Consider the following 25,728-nt stretch of genomic DNA (forward strand, 5'->3'; position numbering starts at 1 on the left):
CGCTGCAGCGCGGGTAATGGTAGTGCCCTTCTGCAGAAGTACAGCACAAGGTTCAGGTAGTATCTCATGTTCACGGAGTTGGGAATTTGTAGATTTAGAGTTGCAGTCAATTGATATATCCTGATAATATATCAATTATTGCCTACCTAAAACCTGCTGCTCTCCTCCCCAAGTATTATATATTATATAGCCTTTACTTAAATTAGATTTGTGTTCATTACTTCTGCCAGCACAGTTGACTTGTTTGGCAATGTTGGCAGCTCTCGTTTTATACAGTGGGACTTAGGAAGCAGGTGCTGGTTCTTTAAATAGCATTGTTAAACCCTGTGGCTGTTGACTTATCCTGTGTTTATCGCATACTTTGGTAAGCAATGGATGCTTACCAGGTTCTTAAAAATGGTTCAATTTTCTTCTCCTGGGCAGGCCTTTCTTTGCCTAAAAGACTTAATGTGAATTTTTGTTTTTATATTCATTATTGTATTGTTGTGTCCTTGTTGAAAGTATATGGGCCTCTCTGTAATGGTGAGATTTTCAAGTTAAATTGCATGTATACTTAAGGATTATTCTTTCCCCGTATATGTAGAACTTGTATTTTAAATTTGAAGAGAGCTTAGAAATCGTCTTGTCAAGTTTTCCCAAATATGTTTGTCTGGAGGATGGGCAGTAGTAGGATAAACATCAGGATTAGTTTGGGGAAAAAAAAAAAAAAACCCACCGTTTTATCTTTCTGTTTTAATTTTTTAATTCTTGATATTACTTTTATTTTGAATTTCAAATAAAGTTAAAGGAGCATGTGACCTTATTGTGATTATCAAAGGAGGAATGGGTTAAAGTTGAGATACACTAATCAAATCTAGCTTCCCTAACCTATAGATGAAAAATCTTAAAGCCTTTAGCTAGATGGCTTTGCCAAGGTCATAGGTAACTAGAGGCAAAACAAGGACTGGAATCTTGGTCTCCTGACTGCCAGTCTTATGATTTTGAACTTTGACTTACTAAAAGCAAGCTTTGAAAGCAAGATTTCCTTAAAAGAAATATTTACATGTGTATAAATACTTAATGTATGAAGAGTAAAATTAGAAATCGGAAAAAGATGGCTAGTATTTTTATGGCTTAAGTCTTCACATTGAAGCCCTAGATATATTATGAATTAAAATATTGGTATAAAATATGAGATAAGGAATTAATTTAACTTGTAATTTTATTATGATTTTAACTCACAGTTCCATCATTAGCCCACTTTTCAGAATTTCCTGGTTATTCTTTGGTGTTTAATTTTTCACATGGAGTTTAGAATTAACTTCTTAATTTCTCTTCTCAAAAAGCTACTATTGGGAAAAAAAAACCTATTGGTATTTTTATTGGGGTAATATTAAATTTATAGATTAAATTAAGGGTTATGATGAATTTTAAACTAAATGTTTAAAATTTGTCTTTAGGTTACTCAGCAGTTAGAGAATATCTGTCTACGGATCATTGATCTTGTTTTACAGAAACATGTAATTGGTAAGTTCAAAGATAGAATAAAAAGGTAAATTGAGACTATTTTAAAATTTGATGAAAAATGCATTTTAGCCCTTCAAATTCAACAAAATGGACAGTTTTGAGAAAGAGAAGCTTGCCTTCTGTTCAATTTTTAGATATACTTTCTAATATTAGATTTCTAGATTTTCATTTAGAGGTAAGCTTAACATACCCAATTAAGAATTTTTGTTGTTGGAGTTTTTAAAGAACAGAGATTTTAAATTTTTTTTAGAAAGAAAGAACTAAGATGAGGTTCAGGTGAGGTTACTTTAGGATTGAAAAATGTGAGATGATAGGCATATATTCTATCAGAAGTGTGCATTAATTGTTATTCTGTTTATGTTATGGTACCTGAATTCTGAGTAGAGTCAGTAGTTAATACTGGACGTTATAGATTGATTGGGATTTGTAGAAGAGGCAACTTTTCATAGTATCCAAGCATTTTGAAGATACCAGCCACAAGTCTTGTGGGTAGGAGAGAAATGTAGCCTGTATAGTGTAAGAGATAGAAAGATGGAACAAAAGCAGGTTATCACATTAGAGCAGCCATCTCCAAACTTTTATCATTCACACCATTAGTAAAAAATTGAGCATGTACTTCTAATGTATGTGAATAATACTTGAATATATATTTATATGCAATATACATGTTACTGTGATACATTTACATACATAAAGAGAAATGTAAAATGTGAAGTTAAATATAAATGAATATATTTATCTCTACTAAGTGTTCTAATACATTCTTCTCCCATTTTAGAGCGTTATCCTCTACTTTGCTAAAGTAGTCCTTACTTTTGAAATCATCACTTTAAAGCAGTAGTTCTCTAACTTTGATGTGGATAAGAATCACTGAGGATCTAGTTAAAATGAGGCTTCTTGGACCATAAATTCAGAGATTCTGATACATCAGAAAGAATGTATTCACTTATGTCCTTTTTGTGAAGAGATGCAACTGAAAATTCTCCATTAAAAATTTTTTTTTAAGGACTTCAAACATGTGGATATTGTATTGACTTACAATATTGTATTAGTTTCAGGTTTACAACATAGTAACTGGATATTTTTATAGAATATTCTATATACAAAGTTATAAAATACTGACTATATCCCCTTTGCTGTGCATTACATAGCAGTCTGACCATGTTTATGTCCACAGTCCAGTCTTTTTCCACTGTTCCACTTTTGCCTCCTTCTTTTGCCTGTTTTTATTGCTAATTTACTCTTGAACTTCATGTTATTAAAAGCTAGGCTTAGCCATTACTGATTTAACTCCTCTATCTTATGTAGTAAGTCAAAGTTAGTACAACCATCCTACCCTAATAGTCCATTGTCTTGGCTGAGACCAAATGAAAAAGCTTCTGGTTAATTTAAACATAAATGGAATTGATGGAAGGATATTTGTAGCTCACCAAAGCAGTGGGAAGGCTGGAGTTGGCCAGAGTCAGCCAGGATTCTGCCATAAAAATGGTCTGCTTAGAAGGCCTGTGCTGCCTTGCTCAACACTGGGTCCTACACTGCTGCCCACCATAGTCCAGACTCCCAACACAGACCGAGAGCCTCCTGATTCTTCCCACCCTCCACAAAAAAACTGGAACAGCTTTGTGCCTTTTAGTTTCTCCCTCAGATTCATAGTCCTCATCTTGAGCATCTCGAGTGGCCTGGTAAATAAAGTACACAGGCTGTAGCCATCAAGAGCATGAAAGGAAATACTGGGCCTCTTTTCTTTCTTTTAGGCTTCATGTTAGGAAGAGGCATTTGCTTTCCTGAACAGAACTTTCAGAAATTTTTTATTCAGGCCATTGGTTGTATTTCAAATGATTGTCTTTCCTAAATTATTTCCCAATATCTATGATTTCCATCTAATTTTGCTTTTGGTAAGGCAAATATCTGTATTGCTAGCTTTTAAATATATTAAAATTTGAATAAGATTACAGAAAAAAATTTTATTCAAGCTTCCAGGGTGAATATTGGTTCCCTTAAATAAGAAGAAGGAAAAAAAAACCCCCAAAACTTTGAAGTTAGACTTTTTTTTTCAGTGACATGGTAGGAAATTTTTGAAATTTTTGTGTTGAGGTTTGTGTTTTCTGATTGTATGTTTAGATATAATTTCCTTCTGAATGAGGGTAAGAATAATAAGTATATGTACAAATGCAAGAATATTCCCTTTGGACTCTTTTAATAGTAAGTATAATTATCTTGAAGTAAGTTGAAAAATATTGTACTATTTTACAAGCTTTGTAAATTGGCAAAATATATTCTGTATATAGTTTGTAAAAAATACATGCAGCAGACAGATATTTTCACATAGATGAATTAAGTTCTCTGAAGAACATTAATTGTTTGTAAATTTAAAATCCTGTGCATGAGACACATACAATAATTGTTCCTTCTTGTATCCATTTCTGATATAGTTTTATATATAAACTTTATTTTCTATATTACAAAACACAAAAAATATAACTTTTCAGTATTACAAGTAAGTTTAGTAAAAGCAAATCTTTGCCATATCTTATTGAGTAGGGGGCAGATCTTCGTGAGAAATGGAAGATGGCAAATATTAATAGAGATAGCAAGAGATGGGAGCTGAGAAACAGATGTTCAAAAGTATGTTAGATATAAGATATGTGTGAGTATATAGCCTAAATCCTCTTCTGTGTGGTCTTTGTGTTTAATTTTTGCTATTTCCTAGGATTCTAACTGGAGATTCTCTTCTTTCTAGAATTCTATGAAGAAATTCTTTCACTGGCTTACAGTTTAACTTGCCATGGTATTTCTCCTCAAATGTGGCAGCTTCTAGGTATCTTATATGAGGTTTTTCAGCAGGATTGTTTTGAATATTTTACAGGTATGACTTTGACCATGTAACATTTTTGCTGTTCTGTGTCTAGATAGGTATTATTTCCTCTGACACTTAACATAAAGACATATGATTCCAGTACTAATCAGAAAATAATTGTTCTTCCTTTCCTGTTGACTGGTGCTATTGTAGGACTATTTTTTAGCCCTAGGAATAGAGGTCATGGTAGGAAGGCTATATTTCCTACTGAATCTTACTTAAATTACTTTGCAGTCAGAGTATATATCCATATATTAATTAATATTTTCTGAATGTCAGCTATATTCCAAGCAATGTTCTAAGCTCAGCAGTACATCAGAGAACAAAATAGACAGCCCTTGCCCTTTTGACACCTCCATTCTAGTATGGGGTGGGATAGGCTAGGAAACACACAGACAAATAAGCAAATAGAGTGTGTCAGATGGTAATGAGTGCTATGGGGAAAAAGAAGAAAATTCATAACAATCACTACAGTAAATGATGAGAATTTTAATCTTTCTGATCCACATTTCCCTCATCAATAAATAGGGCAGGTGTACCATTTTAGTTTCTCGCATTTTGTGGTTGCAAGGGAAGATAGTAATGTGTGTGTGGTATAAAAATGTGCTTACAGTGGTAATAATTGGTTTCTGCTTCTGTTGCTCAAATCTCATTGAGCGTTTGAATTTTTTTCCAGACATGATGCCTCTTCTGCATAATTATGTGACAATAGATACAAATACTTTACTGTCAAATCCAAAGCATTTAGAAATACTTTTTACAATGTGTAGAAAGGTAAGCATGTCCTAATCAATTTGTCATAATGATTCTTACTAATGTTTACTGACTAGTGTTGTATTTCACTTTAGGTACTCTCTCAATTTATTTTTTATATATTTAGTTGTATATTGCTCTTATGAACATATATTTGTCATTTTGTGTTTTCAAATGGAGTTTGGAATTATATTCTGAAAATTTCATATTGTGTGTTATACTTAATGTTTGCTACTTCTGTAGCTGTGTACTTCACAATGCTTAGGTAAATAATTTTCCATGTAGTTTTTCTTTAAAAAATATAGACTTACTACTTGATTAAAGAAGAGTGCTAGGAAAATACCACACTTTGTGAATTATGATTTTTCTTTTAATTGAATGTATATATTGGAAAACACTAGGTATAGGTAATTTGAACATAAACAAGACACAAAATATTGGAATAGTTGGAAAGATAGCATCATTTAACTCAATACAGGGTAGTTTGTAAGCCACGTAATGACTACTGTTGTATTTATGTACAAGCATGATTGTCTACTACGTTATCTTTGTCACAAATGCCCCCTTGGTTATATCTAGGAGTGACTCATGACTAATGCTTTCCTCCTCTTTTAGGTGAATATGTGTATATTCACAAATATAAAACTGTATTACATAGAGATGGCAGATTTTAGAAAGCTCAAATAGCCAGAAACCTAAGTTTGGCTTTGGAGTTGTTAGTAAGATAGCTAGTGTACAGCCTGTTTTCCTTCCTAGGAGAGATATGTACCAGGCTCTGTTAAAGAGTGCTGAACTCATATTCAGTTTATCTAATTTAGGTCTCAGTTCAGTATGAACATGTGCTTTCTATAATTGTTCATTCAGTGAAAATACAGAATTGTCATTAGGGGAACAGTCTGGTAAGCTTTGTTATATTCATCTTGTGTAATACTGTTTAGTCCTAAATGGTTTAATATCTTCAGAAAGTACTTCGAGTTATAAAGTCCATGTGAGGAAATTAAATGGTATGTAATATTATATTTATGGTTTCATTATGAAAAACTGGGTGGATATAGACAGGATTCAAAAAGAACAGAAAAATACGAAAAATACAGGGTTTGTTTCATTGTTTAAGAAGGTTTTCGTTTTTTTTTTAAATTTCATTGTATCATTTTATTGTTTTTGGTGCCTTACTTAAAGAGAAGCTTTTTTGTATAGACAGGTAACAGCCTACTTTTTAATCCAGAGTTAAATAAAGTGAATCATTACTCATATAAGGAATTAGAGTAGATAAAAAAGATAGATGGACTTCATTTTGAACGTCCTTTTTTTGGTTTGGCAAGGTAAACTCATGATGCAAACGCCATGATTCTAATGGCTGTTTTTTACCTGATACTTACTTTATGTAAACTTGATTAAGGTTTTACAATGCTGTTCACTGCTGAGTGAAATTTTAATTACTGCAGGTACTATGTGGAGATGCAGGAGAAGATGCAGAATGTCATGCAGCCAAACTTCTTGAAGTCATCATTCTTCAGTGCAAAGGAAGGGGAATTGATCAGGTAATACATGTATAGAAAACATCCTACTTGATGTTTAAAATTTTAAATTTACAATGCCTGCTTGACATTTTGTTTATATTATGATGAAAAATTATAAAGATAGCCTATAGTTTGTATTTACTGGTACAAATCTTATAACAAAAATACCCATGCAATTTGGAAATTGTTCCTTGCATTCTAGATACACCGAAAAATATGTAATAACTTAAGAGACTAACAAGTAAATCATGAAGGAGATAAATGTACAAATCCTGCTCAGTTTGATTCCCAGAGATTTGCTTTTTTCCTTTGTTTTTGTGCATGCTATTGAAATATTCCCAGATATCTTTTTCAACCAGAAATGAAGGTGCAAAAAGGAAAAAGTTTTTCTCTATTGATATAAAAATATATATTTTTAATAAGATTAATTCAGTTTTTGATACAACTGTGGTATGATATTCAGTTACTGAGAAAAATGTTCAAGTATAAGTGTAGAGTTTTTTTTTCCAATTCTGTAATATTTACTCCATGTATTTTTGTATAACAGCTTTATTGAGATATAATTTATATACCATCCAGTCAGTCATTTAGAGTTTATGCTTCACTGGTTTTTAATATAGTCACCAAATTGTACAACTATTATCACCGTCAGTTTTCAGAATATTTCGTCACTACCCCTGAGAAAACTCTGTGCCCTTTAGTAGTTATTTCTCATTTCACCTAAATGACCCTCAACCCTAGGCAACCATTATTCTACTTTCTTTTAATTGATAATTCTGTATTTCTTTTAATTGATAAATATTTCATCATACAATTGTATCACATTTATTTTAGCTAATTGTCAATTGATGGACATTTTTCTTATTTACACATTTTGGCTATTGTGAACAATGTTGACATGAACATTTGTATGCTGATTTTTGTGTGGACATGTCTTCGTTTCTCTTGGTATATATGTTTATATATGTATATATATAGGAGTGGTAATTCTGTGTTTAACCATTTGAGGAACTGCCAAACTTTTCCAAAGTAGCTGCACCATTTCCTGTTCCTACCAGTAGTGAATGAGAGTTCTAATTTCTCCATATCTTCACTAACACTTGGTTGGTCTTTTTGTTATAGCCATCCTAGTAGTGATATTTCATGGTTTTGGTTTGCATTTTCCCAGATGGCTTATGATAGTGAGCATCTTTTCATGTGGCTGTTTGTATTTTTTTGAAGAATGTTTATTAGGATTTTTTGGCCTATTTTTGATTAGTTTATTTGTTTTTGAGTTCTAGGGATTCTTTGTATATATTCTAAACTCAAGTTCCTTATCAGATATGTACTTTGTAAAAATTTCCTCCCAATTTTTGTGTTATCACTTTCTTGATGTCCTTTGAAGCACAGGAAAGTTAATTTTGATGATGTCTAATTTATTTTTTTGTTGTTGTTGTGGTTGTCATCATATTTAAGAAATCATTGCTAAATTCAAATTTACAAAACATTTCCATTTTCTTCTAAGAGACTTATGGTCTTAGCTCTAATATTTAAGTCTTTAATTCATTTTGAGTTAATTTTTGTAGATGGTGTGAGGAAAAGGTACAAAGTCATCATTTTACATGTAGATGTCAAGGTGTCTAGGAGCACTATTTGTTGAAAAACTGTTCTTTCCCTGTTGAAATGTCCTGGCACACTTGTCAGATCTATTCACTATAAATGGGAGGATGTATTTGTGGACTTTAATTCAGTTTTGATGAATTTTTTTGTCCTTAATCCAGGATTGCACTATTACTGTAGCTTTGTAGTAAGTTTTTGAAATTAGGAAGTTTAAGTCCTCCGGTTTTCCTGTATAAGATTCTTTTAGCTAATCTAGACCCTTGAATTTCCATATGAATTTTAGGACTGACTTGTCAGTTTAAGGAAAGAAGACAGCTGGAATTGTGATAAGGCATTGTGCTAAATCTTTAGATCACTTTGGGGAGTATTGTCACTTTGAGAATACTTCAATCCCTGAACATAGGATGTCTTTCCTTTTCCTTGTATTTAGGTTATCTTTAGTTTTTTTCAAAAATGTTTTGTAGTTTTCAAGTACATTTCTTTTGTTAAAATCTTCCTAAAATATTTTATCCTTTCTAATGCTGTTGTAAATGGTATTATTTTCTTAATTTTATTTTCAAGTTGTTTATTGCCTGTGTTTAGAAATACATATTTTGGTATATTTATCTTGTTTCTTGCAACTTTGCCAAAGTTGTTTATTAGTTTTAATAGAGTTTCAGAGAATTTCTTTGGATTTTCTGTATACAAGGTCATCTCATCTGCAGATAGAGTTTTGCCTTTCAAACCTGGGTGCTTTTTTTTTTTACTTTTCTTGCCTAGTTGCCTTGGCTAGAACCTTCAGTGCAAGGGTGATTGGTATGGTGACACCTTGTCTTGTTCTTAATCTTAGGTTGGGAAGCATTCCTTTCACCATTAAGTCTAGTGTTAGCTGTGGGTTTTTCATAGCTGTCTTTTATCAGATTGAGTGCGTTCCTGTTTACTCCTGGATTGTTGAGTGTTTCAATCATGAAGGAGTGTCAGATGCTTTTTTGCCTCTCTTGACATGATCATATGGTTTTTGTTCTTTTAATATGGTGGATTTGTTGATTTTCACATGTTAAATCAACATTGAATTCCTGGTGTAAATCCTACTTGATCATGGAATATGATCCTTTTTATATATTTCTAGATTCAGTTAGATGGTATTTTTTATAACTTTTTGTGTCTATATTTATAGGAGATATTGATCTGTAATTTTTTTTCTTGTGATATCTTTGTCTGGATTTGGAATCAGTGTTATGCTGGCCTCGTGGAATGAGTTGGGAAGGGCTCCCTCCTCTTCTATTTTTTGGAAGAATTTATGAAGGTTGGTGTTTTTTAAATATTAGAATATAGCAGTGAAGCCATCTTTGCCTGAGGTTATTTTGTGGGTAGTTTTAAAATTACCAGTTCAATCTCTTAATTGTTATAGGTCTACTTGTATTTCTATTTCTTTTTGAGTTAATATGGGAGTTTGCATCTTTCTTAGAAGTTGTCCATTTCATCTAATTAGTTGGCATGCAGTTCATAATATTTTGTTATCTTTTTGTAATGACCTTGTTTGTTTTTGATTTTAGTAATTATCATCTTCTCTTTCTTTCTCTTTTTTCCCCTTTTGTTATTTCAAGTAAAAATTTGTCAATTTTGTTCATTTTTTCAATGAACCAATTTATGATTTTTCTCTCTCTTGTTTTTCTGTTTGCTATTTCATTAGTTCTTGCTTTAATCCTCATAATTTAGTCTTTTCTACTTTCTTTGAGTTTAGATTGCTCTTCTTTTCCCAGAGTCTTGAGGTGGAAATTTAGGTTATTAGATTGAGGTCTTTCTTGCTTTTTATTATAGAGATTGATAGCTATAAATTTCCTTCTAACTGCTGCTTTAACTACATTAATAAGTTTTGGTATATGTTCATATTCATTCATCTCAAAATATGTTCTTATTTCCACCTTAGATAATGCTGATACAGAGATGTGTCTTGAGGTAGAAAGAAGGGATGTCAAAACTTAAGTCCAATGGCTTTATCTTCTTAGTTAGAATTGTTAAGAAATGAAGAAAGTTTAAATTTCAGTTTGGAGAAGTCTAGTAAGTCTAGTAAAGAAAAATTGAGTAAAGGAATTGCTTTTAGTTGGATAGACTCATTTGAAGTTAGCAAATAAGAATTTCAGGTGTAATACTGTGGATTTCTACTTCTAAAACTGGATTGTCAGAGGGATTGAAAAGTTGGTATCCAAGCATTTCTACGTCAGAAAGTTGAGTTAGCTTACTTTCTAATCTTAGTGAGGTTAGCACTACTGTGCTGAAAGATTATAACACCTTGGAATTAAATTCCTCAGTATTTCCTATAAATTGGTAGTTATATCTAGATATTTTGGTAAGATTTATTTGTGATTTTTTTGGCAAGAATGCTTCATAGGTGGTGGTGTGTGCTCCTACCAGGAGGCACAGATGTCTGGTTGTTTCTCATCTTATGATCTTAGTGCTGATGGTGATGATATTTTAATTCTGTCATTCTTTCTTCATTTATGAGTAGAAATATTTCTATGAAGAAAAGTGTTTTCTCATCAATTTATTAGGTTCCTCTGAGGAACAGTTTGAGTATTTCTCTTTATTTATCATGACTGAGGCAATAAATTTGTTTCCTAGCATCTTCCAAAGATGACCAGTGAGATGTTTTGGGTTTTTTTGTTTTTGGATTTTAGTATTACTTGAACTTACAGATTCACATTTATTTGATGTGTTTCATTTAAATCTGTAAGTTCAAATAATACTAAAATAATACTTCAGAATGTTTCAGGCACACAGAGTTCTTTCAGCCTTGGCTAGTGGGAGCTTCTTGAGTTTGCCATATGAGTGCTTTTGACCTGACTCTAGTAGTGTTTGGGAATTTTCTGCTATCTGGTGTGACTAGATGCTCCAGGTTCATCTTGTACATTTCCTGCCCTACCCTGGGATATGGTATTCCAGGACTATAAGCAGAAGGGATAGCCTCTGCTATTGAGTTGGTCATTATTTCCAGAAAAGAGAACCAGGAAATACACGCTATATTATTTTAAGACTAATGCATTATTAGAAGACATGGATATTTCCAGTTCAAATTCAAGACTACATTATTTTTATTTAACCAAATTGATCCTAATCAATATCCCCTAAACCCAGAATCCTTGTTTTCATCATAATTACTCATTTACTTTATCCCACTAATATGTATTAATATATAGAGTCTCATAAAGGATTAATCTCTGAAATATACAAGCAGTTCATGCAGCTTAATATCAGAAAAACAAACAACCCAATCAAAAGAGCCATTTCCTTCTCCAAAAAAAAAAAAAAAAAATGGGAAGAAGACCTAAATAGACATTCTCCAAAGAAGATATACAGATGGCAAATAGACACATGAAAAAATGCTCAACATTGCTTATTTTTAGAGAAATGCAAATTAAAACTGCAATGAGATATCACCTCACACCAGTTGGAATGGCTATCATCAAAGAATCTACAAACTGTGAATGCTGGAGACAATGTGGAGAAAAGGGAACCCTTTTGCACAGTTGGTAGAAATGTAAATTGATGCAGCCACTATGGAGAGTATGGAAACTTCTTAAAAAACTGGGAATAAAATTGCCATATGACCAGCATCCCACTACTAGACATACCCTGTGAAAACCACAATTCTAAAAGATGTGTGTTCCACAGTGTTCACAGCAGCACTATTTACAATAGCCAGGACATCAAAGCAACCTAGATGTCCATATGGATAAAGATGAATGGATAAAGAAGTTGTGGTACATATATATGATGGACTCTTTCTCAGCCATAAAAAGGAACAAATTTGAGGCAATTCTAGTGTGGTAGATGAACCTAGAGCCTGTTATACAGAGTGAAGTAAGTCAGGAAGAGAAAAGCAAATTGAATATTAATAGATATATATGGAATATAGAAAGATGTATTGATGAGACTGTTTGCAGGGCAGCAGTAGAGACACAGACATAGAGAACAGACTTGTGGACACAGTGGGGGAAGTACAGGGTGGGATGAATTGAGAGGTAGTATGGAAACATACATATTACCATATGTAAAATAGATGGCAAATGGGAAGTTGCTGTGTAACACAGGGAGCTCATCCTGGTACTCTGACAATCTAGAGGGATTGGATAGATGGGAGATGGGAGGGAGGTTCAGAAGGGAGGGAACAATGTATACCTGTGGCTGATTCATGTTGATGTATGGCAGAAACCAACACAACATCATAAAGTAATCATTCTCCAGTTAAAAATAATAATAAAAAGTATATACACAGTGTCAGTGTAAAGTTATACCAGCATTGTCACAAACATGTGATTACATTGTCTTAAACATGTGTGTTTAAGATTTTTTAGTAGCTCTTTTTGTCTCAAGGGTATATTCTAGGAATATTTATAGCCAAACATGTCAAGTCACAAATTTTAAAGTAATTTAGAATAATCCCTGTTTGATTATTCATTTTATTTTAACTCCTAGGGATTGCTTAAATTTTTTTATGAATAAATAAAATATATGCATAGTCTAAAGTCTGGTTTATAAAAAACAATGTATATTCAATGTATATTCAGAAAAATCTAGCTTCCATCCCTGTCCACTCTACCATTACTGTCTTTCCCTATTTCCATCTCCCCCAACCCCAGTTTTAGTTCATACTTTCATTAAAAAAAATAAGCAAATAGTTACATTCGTTATCTCCTCACCTTCTTAAGTAGTAGTGTTGTTGTTCTCTCGCTAAGTTGTGTCCAGCTCTTTGTGACCCCATGGACTGCAGCATGCCAGTCTTCCTTGTTCTTCAGTATCTCCTGGGGTTTGCTTAAACTCATGTCTATTGAATTGGTGATGCCAACCAATGGTCTCATCCTCTGTCTCCCCCTTCTCCTCCTGCCTTCAATCTTTCCCATCATCAAGGTCTTTTCCAATGAGTCTGCTCATTACATCAAGTGGCTAAAGTATTGGAGCTTCAACTTGAGTATCAGTCCTTCCAGTGAATATTCAGGACGGATTTCCTTTAGAATTGACTGGTTTGATCTCCTTGCTGTCCAAGGGACTTTCAAGAGTCTTCTCCAGCTCCACAGTTTGAAAGCATCAATTCTTCAGCACTTAGCTTTCTTTATGGACCAACTCTCACATCTGTACATGACTACTAGAAAAATATAGCTTTGACTATGTGGGCCTTTGTTGGCAAAGTGATATCTCTAGTTTTTAATACACTATCTAGGTTTGTCATGGGCTTCCCTCGTGACTCAGATGGTAAAGCGTCTGCCTGCAATGCGGGAGACCCGGGTTTGATCCCTGGGTCGGGAAGATCCCCTGGAGAAGGAAATGGCAATCCACTCTAGCACTCTTGCCTGGAAAATCCCATGGATGGAGGAGCCTGATAGGCTTTTTTCCCAAGAAGGAAGCGTCTTAATTTCGTGGCCTCAGTCACTGTCTGCAGTGATTTTATAACCCAAGAAAATAAAATCTGTCACTGTTTCCACTTTTTTCCCATCTGTTTGCCAGGAAGTGATGGGACTGCATTCCATGATCTTAGTTTTTTGAATGTTGGGTTTTAAGCCAGCTCTTTTACTCACCTCTTTCACCCTGATGAAGAGGCTCTTTAGTTCTTCTTCACTTTCTAACATTAGAGTGGTATCATCTGCATAGCTGAGGTTGTTGATATTTATCCTGGCAATCTTGATTCTAGCTTGTGAGTCATTCAGCTCAGCATTTTGCTTGATGTAACCCAGATAGCATATTAGAAAGCAGAGAGATCACTTTGCCGACAAAGGTCCATATAGTCAAAGCTTGGTTTTTCCAGTAGTCATGTACGGATGTGAGAGTTGGCCCATAAAGAAGATTGAGTGCTAAAGAATTGATGCTTTTGATTTGTGCTGAAGAAGACTCTTGAGGGTGCCTTGGAAAGCACAATCAAATCAGTCAGTCCTAAAGGAAATCAACCCTGAATATTCAACTGGAAGGACTGATGCTTAAGCTGAAGCTACAATATTTTTGCCACCTGATGCAAAGAGCTGACTCATTGGAAAAGACCCTGATGCTGGGGAACATTGAGAGCAGAAATAAAAGGGAGTGACAGGATGAGATGGTTGGATGGCATCATTAACTCAATGGACATGAGTTCGAGCAAACTCTGGGTGATAGTGAAGGACAGGGAAACCTGGGGTGTTGCAGTCCATGCAATTGCAAAGAGTCAGACACACCTTAGTGGCTGAACAACAGCAAACCATGTTATATGTTATATCCCTGTGACTTTTTTGGGAATTCTTTTTCCTCAAGAGAAATTCTGATCACATCATGCTTATTCTAAGTCTCTCTCTCTTTTTTTTTTTGCACTTGATTCTTAAGCAATGCAGGAGTTAGAGGTGCTCACCTTCTGTGCAGTTAGAAATCCGTGTATAACTTCTAGTTGGCCCTCTGTATACATGATTTCTCCCTATCTGAATTTAATTAACCATGGATAGTGTAGAACTGTAGTATTAATTGTTGAAAAAATCTGCATTTAAATGGATCCATATAGTTCAAACCCATTTTGTTCAAGGGTCAAGTGTATTTCCAATTTGATTTATCAAAGAAAAACTCCATCCTAGTCATTTTAACTTAAACATGGAAATGACTGAGTCTACATTTGGATTATTGCAGTTTTTTGATTGTGTATTCTTGTAGGACAACCTTCATCTAACTGTAATCTTCAGTTAAAAGGAAAGGAGACATTTTGGTACTGCTCTAGGACCTTTTTTGGTCATTTAATCTCTCTGAGTTTAATAATTCTGAAAATGATTTAAACTAGCAAGTTCTATTGTCTTTAAGAGTGTCTTATTTAATGATTACACTTTACCAGCATTCAGCTTTCTGTAAAAGTTACTTGATTTCTCTTTTTCTTTTTTCTTCTAGTGCATTCCACTCTTCGTTCAACTTGTTTTGGAGAGATTAACCCGAGGGGTCAAAACTAGTGAGCTTCGTACTATGTGTCTTCAGGTTGCAATTGCTGCCTTGTACTACAACCCTGATTTGCTGCTACATACTTTAGAACGAATTCAGTTGCCTCACAACCCTGGACCTGTAACTGTACAATTTATAAATCAGTGGATGAATGATACAGATTGTTTTCTTGGGTCTGTGTCTTTTTGATTTTACACTGCATTTCTGTTGTTGGAAAGGTGACTTGTAATATGCATGTATAATAGCATATTGAAAGATAGTTTTTATATCTTAGGAATTTTTTAGTGTGTTGTTAACATAATATTTAATTTTTAGAGAATTAAGAATGTGTTTCAGGAGTATAATCTAGTGGAAAAGAACACAGACTCTGAAAATTAGATTTATTACCCTTCTTCACTTGTTTTTGACTTACGTGTATTGTTATATGTCTTGGCAACAAGAATTAAGTGTCTACTTGGGTTCCTTGACTTTAAGTGTCTCTGGGTAACAACATTCTAAATGGAGTCATGTTTCTAAGGAAAGTACTAGTCTGGTAAAAATATGAAAACCTCAAGGAAGCCTGTTCTCAAATGTGAAATCAGAGGATTGTTAGCTATAGTCCAGGTCCTATCCTGGTAGGAGAGTTCAGCTTTGTGTGAAGCACTTTCCTAGCTTTCCAACGTAGGAAAAGTGAGATCCTAAGTCATAGTTATATACCCACCTCAGGTGACCCCACACATATAAGTGACCCTGTTGTGTTAGAATTTGAGAGACTGCTGATTAATTTAGAAATAACTAGTGTTCTTTTTACGTCTTGTAAGATATCATTTAGAAAAATTTACTGAGGGGGAAATAATTCCAGCAGGAGTAGTTAGAATATTACCAAGTGATGGGGAGATGGTGGAGGCCTGAATTAGGATGGTGGAAAAGGAATAGGGAAACATACTTAAAAGCTGCTATGTGTATTCTAATTTTTCTACATATAGGAGACTAGAATTTGTCCCGGATTTAGATTTCTTACTAATACTTTGAAAGGAAGAGCATACTTTAGAAAGAAATTGTACTTAGTTATATCTGACAAAGGTTTACAGAGTAGAGATTTAGTCATTCACAGTTATATAGTTGTTGCTTAGTCACTTAGTCATGTCCAACTCTTCTGCCACCCCATGGACTATAGCCTGCCAGGCTCCTCTGTCCCTGGGATTTCCCAGACAAGAATATTGAAGTGGGTTGCCATTTCCTTCTCCAGGGGATCTTCCTGACCTAGGGATTGAACCCACTTCTCCTGCATTGGCAGGCAGATTCTGTACCACTGAGCCACCAAGGAAGCCCAGTTACACAGTTAGTAGCATCTATAAGCAATTTCCCCAAAATAGAAGGTGTCTCAGCAATTATATAGATTGGGCATGTGTGGATTGTGCTCCCTTGGATTCTTCAGAGCCCCACTCAGTAATCGTCTTTTGTACTGTAATCCATTTGACCCTTGGTGTACACTACTAGGTAGAGCTGCATTAATGAGAAAGTCATCAGGCCAAGCACAGCACCTGTTACAGTATACTGCTTTGGCATTGGTAACTGGAATCAAGCAATGGAAATAATGAAGAATAACAGAAGCTATATTTGTTGTTAGGTTTGTTGTATATTGAGGAGCGCATGGTGTATATTGGGGCTTTCTTGGTGGCTCAGACAGTAAAGAATCTGCCTGCAATGTGGGAGACTGGCATTTGATCCCTGGGTCAGGAAGATCCCCTGGAAAAGGGAATGGCTACCCACTCCAGTATTCTTGCCTGGAGAATCCCATGAACAGAGTAGCCTAGTGGGCTACAGTCCATGGGGTCTCAAAGAGTTGGACATGTTTGAGTGACCTAACACTTCACTTTTTTTGTTGTATATTTAATTTTGAATTACTGCCAGTAAATTTTTTTATTCATGTCTGTGTGAATGTTACACTAATACAGTAACCTTTTCATTCTTAATATTTTTAGTTTTAAACAATTTAGAAGCACTCATGTAAAAATCTTTGTAATGTATATTGTGTATTTGCTAAATCGCTTCAGTTATGTCTGACTCTGTGCGACCCTATGGACTGTAGCCTGCTAGGCTCCTCTGTTCATTGGATTCTCCAGGCAAGAATACTGGAAGGGGTTTCCATCCCCTCCTCCAGGTGATCTTCTGAACCCAGGGACTGAACCTGGGTATCTTATGTCTCCTGCATTGGTAGGTGAGTTCTTTACCACTAGCTCCACCATTGGTCAAACTTTTTTTCCTTCAGAATTAGTTTTCCTTATCTTATTTTATAGCGCAGAACATTTAATAGATTTACTTGCAGCTATTAAGTTCAGCAGGGCTTTCCGGGTGGTGCAGTGGTAAAGAATCCACCTGCCAATGCAGGAGGCACAGGAGACCTGGGTTCCATCCCGGGGTTGAGAAGATCCTCTGAAGCAGGAAATGGCTACCCACTCCAGTATTCTTGGCTGGAATGTTCCATGGACAGAGGAGCCTGGCAGGCTACAGTCCATGGGACCTGAAAGAATAGGGCATGGCTGAGTAACTGAGCATGCCCGCATTAAGTTCAGCTTATTAGACGTTGAGATTTTTAGACTAGCTTTTGGCACCTGGGGGATTAGTATACAATATAGTGTACCTTGTAGACCAGTACAATGAATCAAAGTCTAAGGGACTTTTATTTTTTCACTGGATAGGAATTTTATGCTGTCATATATAGGTATTCTTGCTTTAATAAAACTTGTTTTGTCAAGGACCAGTTGCAGCATTTGTATTAATCATAAATTGATATTACAGCAAGATTCATCATATCAATTGTAGGCTCCCATAGGTCTTTGATGATGAGAATTGGTTTGCAAAACTTGATTTGCATAGGAATTCATATAGTACAAAATGGTTTTACCTCTGTGTAGCTCCAGTGAATGAACCTTAGAGCACAACTTGGATGTTCCTTTTTGTAATTTCTTCAGAAATTTTTCTTATTTCTCATGTGCACACTTTTTTCCCTTTTATGATTTGTAGGCATCATGATCGGAAGATGTGTATAATAGGACTGAGTATCCTTTTGGAATTGCAAAATCGACCTCCTGCAGTAGATGCTGTGGTGGGACAGATTGTGCCCTCAATTCTTTTCCTTTTCCTTGGACTAAAGCAGGTCTGCGCTACCAGACAACTGGTAAACCGGGAGGATCACTCAAAAGCAGATAAAGCCAATATAGAAGAAAATGGTAAAGTGTTCTAACTGCAGTGAATGCTAGAACTGATTTTTTTGAGTATATGTTTTCTTTGAGTTTTAGTCTATTTACAAACATTAAATAGATTTACATTTCTTGGCTTGCTACATGTTTAACAAATATTTTGAGTTTGATTGACTAAATTATATAGTAGTCCCTTCTTACCACAATTTTGGTTTTATGATTTTAGTTGTCTAAAAATGTTAAATGGAAAATTCCAGAAATAAACAGTTCATAACTTTATTTATCTATTTCCCATTGAAGTATAGTTGATCTACAATATTATATTTTTGGTTATACATTTAGGTCTTTAGTTTCAGATGTACAGCATATATAATGATTCATTGTTTTTATAGATTACACTGTTTAAAGTTATTATATTAACATATTCCCTGTGCTGTTCAATATATCCTTGTAGCTTATTTTTTTAAAACTTAAGATTGTACCTCTTAATCTCCTACTCTTGGCCCTCCACTTCCCCCTTCCTAATGGTAACTACTAGTTATCTCTCTGTATCTGTGAGTCTGTTTTATATTCATTTGTTTCTTTCATTTTTTATATTCCATATTTAAATGTAACATATAGAACTTGTCTATCTTTGTTTGACTTACTTCATTAAGCATAATATCCTTTAGGTCTATCCCATTTTGTTGCAAATGGCAAGATGTCATTCTTTGTTTATAGCTGAGTACTAATCCACTGTATATCTCACCACATCTTCATTATCCATTCATTTGTTGATGGACATTTGCATTGCTTCCTTATATTGGCTATTGTAAATAATGCTGCTGTGAACAGTGGGGGGTGTGTGTAGCTTTTTGAGTTATTTTTTAATATATGTATATATACCCAGGAGTGAAATTGCTAGATCATATTTTTAGTTTTTTGAGAAACTTTTCATAGTTTTCCATAAGGGTTGTACGAGTTTACATTCCCACCAACAGTATGCAAGGGTTCCCTTTTCTTTATATCCTTGCCAACATTTGTTATTTGTTGATAGCCATTCTTATTGAGAGGGGTGAAATGATATCTCATTGTGATTTTGAATTGCATTTCTCTAGTGATTAGCCATGTTGAATATCTTTTATGCCTATTCAGGTCTTCTGCTCATTTTTTAATTGGGTCAGTTGGTTTTTTGACATTTGAGTTGTATGAGGTATTTATATATTTTGAGTATTAACCCCTATCATATTATATCATTTCTTGCACTTATTGGTTGTCTTTTCATTTTATTAATGATTTTCTTTGATGCCCCCAAACTTTTAAGTTTAATTAGGTTCCATTTGTTTTTGTTGTTATGTCCTTTGCTTTAGGAGACAGAACCCCCAAAATATTTCTGCAATTTATATCAAAGAGTGTTCTGTTTTTCTGCTAGTAGTTTTATGGTTTCTAGTTATACATTTAGGTCTTTAATCCATTTTGAGTTTATTTTTATCTATGATGTGAGAAAATGTTCTAGTTTCATTCTTTTACATGTAGCTGTCCAGTTTTTCCAATATGCTTATTATTGAAGAAACTGATATTTTCCATTGTGTATTCTTGCTTCTTTTGTGGTAGGTGAATCAACTCCAAATGTAGAAGTTTATTTCTGGGCTTTTAATTGTTTCCTGTTGATCTATGTGTCTGTTTTTGTGCCATTACCATACTGTTTTGATTACTGTGGCTTTATAGGATAGTCTGAAGTTAAAGCACATGATATCTCCAACCCTGTTCTTTTTCATCAAGATTGCTTTGACAGTTAAGGGTTTTTTGTGGTTCCATATAAATTTTAGGACAATTTGTTCTAATTTTGTGGAGGGTGTCATGGGTATTTTGATAGACATTAAATCTATAGATTGCTTTGGTAGTATGGATAGTTTAGCAATATTAACTCTTCCAATCCATAAACACAGGATATCTTTCCATTTTTTGGTATTTTCTTCCATTGTAGAGTATAGGTCTTTTCACTTCCCTCAGTTAAGTTCATTCATAAGTATTTCATTTTCTTCAATACGATTTTAAATAGATTTGTTTTCTTGATTTCTCTTTCTGCAACTTTACTGAATTCATTTATTAGTTCTAAAAGCTTTTTGGTGGAGACTTTATGCTTTTCTATATATAGTATTATGGCATATGAAAATAGTGACAGTTTTACTTCCCTTCCAATTTGGATTCCTTTATTTCTTATTTCTTTTTCTTGTCTGATTGCATGGCTCACCTCCCAATAGTATGTTAAATAGAAGTGGCAAGAATGGGCATCCTTACCTTGTTCCTGAATTTAGAGGAAAATCTTGTAGCTTTCACTGTACCATATGATGTTAGCTGTGGGTTGGCCATAAACAGCCTTTATTATGTTGAGATATGTTATCTCTATACCTACTTCGATGAGAATTTTTGTCACGAATGGATGTTGAATTTTGTCAAGTGCTTTTTGGTAGGTATTATGATCATCATGTGATTTTATTCTTTTTTTTTTGTGGTGTATCACATTGATTGGTGGATATTGAGTCATCTTTGCATTCCTGGAATAAATCTTACTGGATTGTTGTGTATGATCCTTTTTATAAGTTGTTGAATTTGGTTTGCTAATAATTCTGTTGAGGATTTTTGCATTGATATTCATCAGAAATATTAGCCTATAATTCTCTTTCTATTTTTTTTGGTAGTGTCTTTGCTTTTGGTGGCACTGTGGAATGAGTTTGGGAGTGTTCCTCCCTCTTCGGCTTTTTGGAATAGTTTGAGGACAGGTATTAGCTTTTCTTTATACATTTGGAGGAGTTTTCATGTTAAGCCATCCAGTCATGGACTTCTTTTTGCTGGGAGTTTTTTGATTATGAATTCAATTTACTAGAGTGATCTTTTTATTTAGATTGTCTGTTTCTTCCTTATTCAATTTTGGAAGGTTGTATATCTCTAGAAATGTTTCCATTCCTTCTTGGTTGTTCAGTTTGTTGGCTTATAACTATTTGTAGCATTCACTTATGATTTTTTTTGGTATCTCTGTGATATCAGTTGCAATTTCTTTTATTTCTTGTTTTATTTGTTTGAGCCCTCTCTTTTTTCCTCCCACTAAAGGCTTATACATTTTGCTTATTTTTCAAAAACAGTTCTTGATCTTTTCTACTATTTTTTTTTTGGTCTATTTTATTTATTTCCCCTCTAAACTTTATTATTTCTTTCTTCTGACTTTAGGCTTTGTTTGTTCTTTTTTTTATTCTTTTAGATGGTAGGTTAGGCTGTTTATTGATATTTTTCTTGTTTCTTGAGGTAAACCTAAATTTTGCAGTGTTTGTAAATTTGCAAAGTTGTGTTTTTGTTTTCGTCTCAAGGTATTTTCTGATTTCTTTTATGATTTTTTCATTCATCCATTGGTGTTTTAGTAGCATGTTGTTTAGTCTTCATGTGTTTATGTTTTTCATTTTTCTACCTGTGATTGATTTCTAGTTTCATAGTGTGGTCTGAAAAAATGCTTAATAAAATTCCTATCCCTTTGCATTCGGTGAGACTTATTTTGTGGCCTAGCATGTGTTCTGTCCTGGAGAATGCTCCACGTGCACTTGGAAGAATGTGCATTCTACCATTTTGGGGATCTAATGTCCTGTAGATATCTGTTAAGTTCAAGTGGTCTGATGTTCATTTAGACACATTAGAAAAACCGCCAAACTACATTTCCATCTGTGTGTGTCTTTAACCCTGAAATTAGTTTCTTCAAGCAATCAGAATTCTTTTTTTCCAGTATGTTGCACTCTTTCTAATTTCTTACTTTGGTCTCTCTTGGCTTATAATTATTAAGACTTGAGGGAAGATTTTTTAGTAATATCCCAGACTTTCTTATTGAATTGCCTACTTAAGTGTATGACCATTAACCAACAAAGGTATCTCTTGCTGTCTTATTATTATCCATTGTATATAGTTTTTAATTTTTTTTTGTATGTGGTAAAAACTATGGTTTCTTGCCTTATCCCTAAAATTATTTTGCAGCTTAATACACGTGCTTCAATATGGTATGTTTTATAGAACTAGATTTAGATTAATAATGCCTGGTTTAAGTTTACTCCAGGTTTTTCCTCTTAGATTGATTTTTGCCCTGCATTTAGTATCTTCCAGTTATTTACAGTACTGGTCTGTCTGGAACAGACTGGCCCTGAAAATAGAAACTCAGTCTATGGAGATACACAGTTCAGCTGTCAACTTTTTAACCCATGTGTAGCTAATTATTTTTCTTTAATATTTCTAAACGTTTCTGTTTCTGTTAGCTGAAATGACCTCTTCATTTGAGCATTTCCAAGCAATTGGTAATTATTAATAGCTTAGTTGGAGAAGGAAATGGCAACCCACTCCAGTGTTCTTGCCTGGAGAATCCCATGGATGGAGAAGCCTGGTGGGCTGCAGTCCATGGGGTCGCACTGAAGCGACTTAGCAGCAGTAGCAGCAGCAATATCTTAGTTAATTGTTAAGAGACTCACATTCTCAATGGGAGGTCATTGTTGTTTAAAACACATGCACTGAGTACACAATCATTTTATGTCTTTTTTTTTTTTTTACAAAAAGGTTAATTTGGGAATCTGTGGCTAAATAGTATTTTTATATTAATGGATATGAAGCAGCCATAGTAAAACAGTAATAATAGTTCATCTAGATCACAGATTTAGAGATAGTTAGAAATTGTTTTAAACGAGGAAGATAAAGTCATTTTCAATTTAGCAAGCTATAGTAAAGGTAAGGTTTATTTTTATAATTTTACATAAAATTATTTGATAGTTTTTCCATTTCTAGAATGTCACTTTATAATTTTTGTTTTCATTTGGATTTATCTTTTGTCCTTATGTGATTTGATTCCTTTTGAATAAATAATGGATTCACAGAAGAGATTTCAAGTGATGAAGAGGAGACTAATGTAACTGCTCAAGCAATGCAGTCAAATAATGGAAGAGGTGAAGATGAAGAGGAAGATGATGATGACTGGGATGAAGAAGTGTTGGAAGAAACTGCTCTTGAGGGATTCAGTACTCCGCTGGACCTTGACAATAGTGTGGATGAATATCAATTTTTTACACAAGCTTTGCTGAGTATGTTGTTACTCCCTGAATCATCAAATATGTTTTTCATTTCCATCTTTTAGAAGTTGTTTGGGGGTCTACCCCAAATTGGTTTAGGATTCCCTGTAAAAATTGTATTTATTTTTAATTATAGAAATCCCCAAACATACATAAAATGAGAGCAGATAGCATAATGTCAGGGTTAGGTTGCAGGATATCCTTATAATAGTGATTTAAGGCAAGAGTATCTGTATATATTGTTCATCCTCTAGGTATAAACAAAGATTTTTACAGAATGAAGTATCTCACATATTTTGCTTAAAAATTGTGGCCATAAACTTATCAGCAATTCATAATCCCCATGGGAAGGAATGGGGTCCATAAGAGAGTAAATTTTTAACTATATAAGCAATATACCAATTTTTTACAGCAAAGGATACTAGAAATACAGTTAAAGTACTCATAAAAGATTGGAAGAAAATACTGTCATGTAAGATCCACAGATTACAGAAACCTTCTATAAATGAATAAGACCAATAACCTTGTATAAGAATGAGATACATAAATAGAAAACTTACAGAATTAAAAATAAGTAATAAACCAATGAGAATATTTGGAAAATTATTATAAACAAGGTATAATGAAAAGAAATCCCACTATATGGGTTGTTTGATAGTTACATTGTATTTCTATGGCAGTATCATAATTTAGCTTATTTCCACTGATGGACATACAGGATATTTCCAGTTTTTGTTTCTTTGCTGTTATAAAGAATATTAAATTGAACATCCTTGTTCAATTTGAACACCAACCCTAAAATATTGTTGTTAATACTAACAAGGTTCAGTTCAGTTCAGTTGCTCAGTTGTGTCCGACTCTTTACGACCCCATGAATTGCAGCACACCAGGCCTCCCTGTCCATCACCAACTCCTGGAGTTCACTCAGACTCACGTCCATCTAGTCAGTGATGCCATCCAGCCATCTCATCCTCTGTCGTCCCCTTCTCCTCCTGCCCCCAATCCTTCCCAGCATCAGAGTTTTTCCAATGAGTCAAATCTTCGCATGAGGTGGCCAAAGTACTGGAGTTTCAGCTTCAGCATCATTCCTTCCAAAGAAATCCCAGGGCTGATCTCCTTCAGAATGGACTGGTTGGATCTCCTTGCAGTCCAAGGGACTCTCAAGAGTCTTCTCCAACACCACAGTTCAAAAGCATCAATTCTTCGGTGCTCAGGCTTCTTCACAGTCCAACTGTCACGTCCATACATGATCACAGGAAAAACCATAGCCTTGACTAGACAGACCTTTGTTGGCAAAGTAATGTCTCTGCTTTTCAATATGCTATCTAGGTTGGTCATAACTTTCCTTCCAAGGAATAAGCATCTTTTAATTTCATGGCTGCAGTCACCATCTGCAGTGATTTTGCAGCCCCCCAAAATAAAGTTTGACACTGTTTCCACTGTTTCCCCATCTATTTCCCATGAAGTGATGGGACCGGATGCTATGATCTTCGTTTTCTGAATGTTGAGCTTTAAGCCAACTTTTTCACTCTTCACTTTCACCTTCATCAACAGGCTTTTGAGTTCCTCTTCACTTTCTGCCATAAGGGTGGTGTCATCTGCATATCTGAGGTTATTGATATTTCTCCCGGTAATCTTGGTACTAACAATGTAGTGGTAGCCTAATATACTGGCATTATGTAGTATGCCAATATATTGCTAATTACAAATACCATTAATGAATCACCTCTATGTTTTATTGAAATTTAGCAGGAACAAGAGTTTGAGAGTCCAGGGAATGATATTCCAAAATATGAGGAAGATAAAGAGCATAAATGTGGAAATTGAAATGCAGAGGGTGTTCTCTAAGGCAGTTGCTACTGGACCTGGGTGTTCATCATAAGCAACAAAGAAGCTCTTTGGTCTTGGGTGGGATCTCAGGATATGTATTTTGAAAATGCTCCTCAAGAGACAGGCAACCAGCTTTGGCTCAGTCAGCACATAGGGACCACTGCTTAAGTCTCTGTGAAGTGGTAAAATTGTACCAAATTGTACCAGCCTTGGATTCTGGACTGAGGTTGTCTTTATCGCATTGCCGATTAGAGTGTTGTTGAATATTTTTGTATAAGGAAGTGATCTTGGGGATGTGGTAGTTTCTTTCAGGGCTATTATCTATTGATAAGGTCCAAAAAGAACTGAAGTGGACTAGACTTGGGAACCAAATGTTAGGAAATTGCTTTATGTAATTAGGGCCCTCGAGAGAAAGGATGGCATTTGATGAAAAAAGCATATAGGTAAAAACCATCAAGAAAGCAGCACAGAATTGGATGTGGAGAGGGTAT

General features: G+C 34.4%; 1 protein-coding gene across 4 annotated transcripts in view; it reads left to right on the forward strand.

Annotated features, from left to right (window-relative positions):
* IPO8 (importin 8) overlaps nucleotides 1-25,728 on the forward strand; it is a 66,664-nt gene that overhangs the window by 36,974 nt on the left and 3,962 nt on the right. For all 4 annotated transcript variants that reach the window (XM_061417499.1, XM_061417500.1, XM_061417502.1 and 1 more), the window contains 7 exons: nucleotides 1,440-1,506; nucleotides 4,247-4,372; nucleotides 5,040-5,137; nucleotides 6,562-6,657; nucleotides 15,106-15,326; nucleotides 18,160-18,365; nucleotides 23,216-23,419. In XM_061417499.1, coding sequence (XP_061273483.1) covers nucleotides 1,440-1,506; nucleotides 4,247-4,372; nucleotides 5,040-5,137; nucleotides 6,562-6,657; nucleotides 15,106-15,326; nucleotides 18,160-18,365; nucleotides 23,216-23,419 — 1,018 coding nt within the window. The remainder of the gene's footprint in view (nucleotides 1-1,439; nucleotides 1,507-4,246; nucleotides 4,373-5,039; nucleotides 5,138-6,561; nucleotides 6,658-15,105; nucleotides 15,327-18,159; nucleotides 18,366-23,215; nucleotides 23,420-25,728) is intronic.

The sequence above is a fragment of the Bos javanicus genome, chromosome 5 (assembly GCF_032452875.1).
Source record: "Bos javanicus breed banteng chromosome 5, ARS-OSU_banteng_1.0, whole genome shotgun sequence".
NCBI lineage: Eukaryota > Metazoa > Chordata > Mammalia > Artiodactyla > Bovidae > Bos > Bos javanicus.